A 6,672-nucleotide genomic window follows, 5' to 3' on the forward strand; every position below is an offset into this window, starting at 1 on the left:
ACAAAGTTCCTAAAGACTCTCTAGACCAGAACATTCTACATGACCCCTCGAGAACAAAGAGCAACCGTTTGGGTTACGTTATAGGCCAGTCTCACAGTTAATTAACCAATCAGCTGAGGTATTGAATTCCAGTGAAATCCCCCCTTTGATGAGCTCATGTATGTGATGGTTAATGACAGCTACCTCTGGTGTTTTTGAACCAAAGTGGTTCCACATTCTGTGCGCTGATGCACAATACAGCTCAGCCTCAGCTCCGTCAAACTGAACTCGCACTGTAAGGCGCTCTATTATTTTTGATGAGTTAACTGATAACCCAGCATGCTTTTGCTCTGAAATCCAACTCTGGACAGAGTCTCCATCACAAATCACTTCTCTACCTCCCTCCCTCCTGCCTTCCCTTCTCCCTATCGCTCCCCTCCCTCTGTCACAGGGCTATCTAAATTAAAAGCAAATGTTGCGCGAGCGCTCCTCTTTAAGAGATCCAACGTCATCAAATTACACGGGCGAGCTCGGAGAGGTGCAAATAGCAGCCATAAACTCTCCGTCAACAGGGCAGAGTGCTACCTGGGAGAGACGCAAACAGCTGGAGCCCCTTAGCGCACAGGACAGGCGTATCCAGACTCGAAAGCCCGGGGCCACATAATCAAAGGGTGGCCGCGAGAACCAGGGGACTTCTAAAGATGTCCACCTGAGGCTTTTGGCTTATTCTCAGAGCTTCTAAAAAGACACACAAGGGAGCTTTTTCGCCCCTCTCTGTCTTCCTCTCTCTCTCCCCGTCTCCCTGGTAACCCTCCCTAAACTTTTATCAGTGGGATACATATGAGGGATAACGTGAATAAAGAGGCCTATAAAGGCATTAGCATGTCTAGCCTCTGACTGTGACTAACAGAGGGGCATGAGAAAGAAACCTTTGGTTATGTCACAGTGTAGTCTGGAGAACTTTGGCATAATACCCAAAAAGGTTTTATTACCGAAGAGTGATAATATGAGACAGGATTTACACGTGTGATCTACTCTCTCTACACACGTACGCTTTGAGCAATTGGATACACAAGACTCGGGCTTGAATCCGAGTAGTCAGGAAATGCCAGGTCGAGGAGACATCCTTGTATTAAGAGAAACATGAATTAAAATGTCGAGTTGAAAGCGATAGCTAACGTGTCTCTTGCAGTCTCCGAGTCTCCAGTGCTTTCAGAATCGTCTGGCTCTGTATGTTTTCAATCTAAGGGATGAAACATGACCTGACGTGAAACTCATGATAATGGTCATCTGCACTGTAAGTCAAAGAGACAAGCAGATTCACATAGGTTCTCTGCGAAATGTGCACGACATGTTGGAGAACAATGCCATGATATACCTCCCCGCACCACACTTAATAACATGATACATTCTGATGTGACACAAACATGATACAACTTGATACAAGCCTAGATACATTACAATAAATTCTGATACATTGCAATAAGTGATTATGTCAGGGGAGGGTCAGACATCTGAGAGGGAGACATTCACATTATTCTTGTCCTTGTCCTTTTTTAAAACATGGCAGTATCTTTAAAATAAGCTGATCATGACTTCGAATTCATAATAACTATTCAATATACTTGGCCCTGATCTGCTTTGAATTTGGAAATCCTGCACCACATCCTTGCAAATATGTTTCCTCAGTGAGCTGATTGACAGGTTGGCCACATAAATTGCACCAAATCTAAATAGTTTCAGAAATGCTTTCCACCTGTGTTCGCTCCTTAACCAAAAGTCCCCCGATTTGTAAAAAAAAAAAAAAAAAAAAAAAAGGTCAGCTGTAAAACAGGTTATTGTGCTGTTACACCTTGCCCTGCAATCTTCACACAGTAGACCTTGAGTCACTATGGCTGTTGCCATGGGTTTGGTGCTAACAGGAGAGGTTTATTGGCTGACCCTGTTGTTTTCTGTGGAGAGCATCTTACTGTAAGGTGACTCACAGTGTTTTTGCTGCAGCCGGCTCTGGGACCTGTGCCAGATCAGGGCCAAATCCTATCCAGGGTCTCCCCCACCAACACCAACACCAACACCAACACCAACACCAACACCAACACCAACACCAACACCAACACCAACACAACCACTGCCACCAACACCGCCGAACCACTGCCACCAACACCGCCATCAACAGACCTGCAGATATCAGGGTCCGCTGAGCCTACTGTTGTTGAGGTTGAACCCCAGACATTTTCATTAAAACAGAAAACGCTACTTACAGACTATCCACTGTTACAGCAAAGACAACACAATTCCCTAGTACACACTACACACACATCATCTACAGCAAAGACAACACAATTACCTAGTACACACTACACACACACACTACCATCACATAATCTACAGTAACAGAACTGATTAATAAAATATGTCAAACTGAACTATGCAGTTGAAATGACAGCAACAGTGTGAGCTTTCACTAAACACCAAACACACTACCCATATGTACCAAACACTGTCCCTTTTACAAACTGCAAACAAAACAAAGCAAAGCTACCTACTGTCACCACAACAGATTCTGCCGCCAGTGTCAGAAACAGTACATGTCTCCATCACACACCAACATCATGGGATGACATCATACACCAACATCACGGGATGACATCATACACCAACATCACGGGATGACATCATACAACAACATCACAGGACGGCATGATCCACCACATCTCAGGGCTCCATCACACACACTAACATCTCAAGTCTCCATCACACCAACATCACAGGTCTACAGCCCACACACAACTTCACAAGGCGACATCATACACACAGCAACAGCAATAACAACCTTTAATGGAACACTACGACTTAATCCCAGCTAGTTTGAAGAACACAGACCTGCAGATGTGTGTTCTTATATGATCTCAATCAATCAATCTTACTTTACTGCCCAGCCAGGAATGGAAACTGGTCTAGTTTGGATTATCCGTACGGTTAAGGTTATGTGGTTACTGTGAGATTCACAGTCTGTCCCCTCTGGTCTTACAGCCTGACATCTGCAGTGAGCGGTGAACCCTGTGTTGCCAAACCTATCACCTCCAACCCAATAAATAACCATACCCGCTCAATCCTAAGGGGCATACAGATACAAAATGCTTTTAGCGTCTGTAACATAATTTATCAGCAATGTGAACTCTGTGTAGACGCTAGGCAGTGTCCAAAAGAGCGAGCTTTCCCAATGATGGGAGCAAGGTGTGTGCCAATCGCTTGGCTGAGGCCCTCCAGTCAGTCGGAGTGAGTTATCAGCTGCTGATGACGTTACCAGGCGGCGAGAGATGAGGGCTTTTAATTTGTGGTAGGAACAGCCAGTTATGAGATGAATGTGGCTGTAGTATTAAGGGTTTGTTCGGGTTTTTGGGGGGTCGTGCTTAGAAAAAATATGCCAATGTTTCTCCTCACTCAGATGGACCCTTTTCACAGTGCCGAGAGAAGAGAGAACACATGTTTGCCACTCAGAATGTGTGCACCTGTGAGTTTTTGTTTATACAAAATGATTTTGTGTGCGTCAGTGTAAAACTAAACACAGCTGAGGGGAGACAAGCTACATGCACTAAGATTTGGTCATTTTTGAGTGAACGTACGAACTTGAGGCGTATATAAACCTGATTTACAGCCCTCCTTATTAGGGGCCATGTAATTCATATGCAGTAGAGTAAAAGATAAACACACACACACACACACACACGTACACACACACACACACACACACACACACACACACGCACACACACACACACACACACACACACACACACACACACACACCTTCAGCTACACCAGCGGCTGCATAAGCATACACATACATTTACATACACATCTGTTTTCTCACATGCATGCACAAAAACACACATACATACTGATATAGTATAAGTACTGTGTACACATTACCCAGGCATACAAACATATGAAGGTGTGCTGTAGCTTGACTCACCATTCCCCCGCATGTCGACAGAGCCACTGAGGAGTTGACATTTGACCTTAGTATGCCTTGATAGAAGCAGAGGTCGTGTGGGTTGTACTCCTGCAGGCTGGCGGTTCCGTTCCGGCTCAGTCGCTGGATCTTGAAACCGGGGGCGATGAGCCTGCTGGACTGCCTCAGCTCCAGATGGAAGTTCTGGCTCAGCCCGCTGAGCCTAAGGTTGACTGGTTTGGAGATGCTGGCTGCCTCCCCGCGTTCCAGAGAGCGGCGGTACCGCTGGTGATGCGCCACGGCATGTGAGATGTAACGCCCTTCATGGTCTACTTCAAAGGGAGCCACCAGCTCATACTCTGAAATATAGACATGGGAGCAGGCCAATCACAAGCCTTGTTCATGCATTTACACTCTAAGACTACTGTCTGTAAGGATAGTCAGTTCTAGTTCAGGGTAAGAGATCTTGCGTCTTGATGGCTTTCTACCCGCCACTGGTTTCATATTTAATATGAATGCTGTAGAAATATGGATAATAAATCATGCTTTAAACATGAAAAACAGAGTATAAATACATAAACATTGTAGATCACTAATTTTGGAGTGTTGAGTATCACTAGGATAGCATGTAATTATATCTCTGCAGGCTGAAAACATCTGCCTCAACAAGTCTCTCTAACTGTCTGAGGTGTTCATAAGCGAACAGAATATGCATTTATAGAGATTTACGAGTGACGACAGTAAGTGGAGAAACGACACACACACACACACACACACACACACACACACACACACACACACACACACACACACACACACACACACACACACACACACACACACACACACACACACACACACACGCACGCACAGCCCACACAGGCACACACAGCCCACACAAACACACAGTTCAACTGGATGGACTGTAGCCTTCGATTATTTATGACTTTTGTATTTGCAAAAATGAGTTGTTAGGCATCAAAACAGATCAAACAAATAGTTAGAGGCAATGTTACTAATCATTACTAGAGACTCTTTCCACGTCTCGCAGCATTAGAGCGCTCTAGCGCCCCCCTGAAGTCTTGAAGTAACCACACAATCCTGCGCTAGAACCGCTAGACAGAGCGCAACACTATTATAGATCTAAGTTCCTTCAGTTCCCTCGGGTTCCCTATTATAAGTCAGCACGACACATAACCCAATTAAAAATGGCTCTGATAGGCTATACACTCATGATTAGGAATTACCGCTTCATGTAGTTACATTATATCTAAGAAAAATACGTTCACAATGTTTTCTTAAAATGATATGCCTAGTTATTATCATTTCACCAATAATGGTAGCGATGCCTAAATTGATTGCAATTATTTCCAAAGAAAATCTTATAATTGCAGCGATAGCTGCCGAGTTATCAGCGTTCCTCACCTGTGTCTGAAGGTAGAGCTAGGAACTCCAGCAGAGACTGCGCGTCCTCGGGGCTCTGTCCAAACGCAGACTTTGAGGATCGAAGCTGCGTGATTCAGAACAAGTTCCCTGGTTATTAAAAATGAAAACTGGATATTCCTTACTCCATGGCCAATATATACTTTTCACCTAAACTACAATGTGTCTTACCTCTTGGCCATTCAGCGCGCTCACCAGCTGCAAAAGAATAAGAACTGTGGCTAAGTTCCACCGGTTAGGCGTAAGACCCCACGCGTCCATGTCTCTGGTAGTCCAGAACGTGCCCAAAGCGCTCGAGGGAGCGCAAAACAGCCAAAATACAGAAATTATGGTACGTCCTTCAAACGCGCACCTGACCAGAGGGGAAAAGACATCTGAAGGAAGTTCAGGTACTCTTCAGACTCCCATTCACACTGACCTAACTTTACAAACTATCTACAAATCAATCCACAGTTTGACATCACCGAGGAGCAGTTATGCTGCCGGTCCACTTTCCATTCCCCACTCTCCACAGGAGAATATGGAGAGTCGGAGAAGAGTTTTCCATGGCATTTCTATTGAGTCTGGCGCAAAAAAGCCTTGTATGTTCTCAAAGCATACTAGTCACAGTCTCTTTAATCCTGTTGTAATAAATTCGATGCTTGAAAGTAATTTTTAGACGCGTAAGAGTCATGTGTGCACCGCTTCCAGTTGTGGTTTCTGTGTTGATTGAGGTAGTCCTGCGCAAAACTACTCACTCTCCGCCGACTGGGGGCCAGCCAATCACACCCCACACCTGTGCGCGAACCCGGCGGGGGGCTGATGATTGGGCAACAGCCAAACTCTCTTGTCCTGCGCTGTGAAGGTAAGTGCAACCTGCACACGGCTCAATTTCACATATGTTGCACTGTAGATAAAAGTATATTTAGCCAACACAAACATTTGCATGCATGAACTACACCAAAATCCAGAGCTGCAGTCAGTCCTATGTCTGCAACCATTTATGCCAAATGGATATCATGTTTGTCTTTTGCAATTATTTACGGACAGAAAGATTGCATGATGCCTCTAATTGTTACAATGCTGACAGTGAGGTTGTCAAATCGACTTGAATCCCCCTAGCGGTAAATAATGATCCACCAGGAACTCATTACTGTAAAGGAACGCCAGAATCGTAATTGCATTGTTTTTGGATATAGCAATGTAGACTAGGTGCTTTATAGCGTTAAAGTCTCTGAATGTCAGAAATAATTTTTATATGTAGCATTTAATCATATAATCACAATCGGTATCCATCATAACAAGTATGACTAGTA

The 6,672-nt window shown here is 44.5% G+C and overlaps 1 protein-coding gene across 1 annotated transcript in view; it reads right to left on the minus strand.

The window, feature by feature from the left end:
- The window catches only part of adamts16 (ADAM metallopeptidase with thrombospondin type 1 motif, 16), a gene marked incomplete at both ends in the record, with an annotated part of 46,432 nt that extends 40,794 nt beyond the window's left edge, over positions 1-5,638 (minus strand). Inside the window, 3 exons of the mRNA XM_080857383.1 lie at positions 3,956-4,293; positions 5,360-5,444; positions 5,549-5,638. Of these exons, the coding sequence (XP_080713509.1) occupies positions 3,956-4,293; positions 5,360-5,444; positions 5,549-5,638 (513 nt within the window). The remainder of the gene's footprint in view (positions 1-3,955; positions 4,294-5,359; positions 5,445-5,548) is intronic.
- Between the last annotated feature and the right edge of the window lie 1,034 nt (positions 5,639-6,672).

This window comes from Sprattus sprattus (genome assembly GCF_963457725.1).
Source record: "Sprattus sprattus genome assembly, chromosome: 19".
In the NCBI taxonomy this organism is placed as follows: domain Eukaryota; kingdom Metazoa; phylum Chordata; class Actinopteri; order Clupeiformes; family Clupeidae; genus Sprattus; species Sprattus sprattus.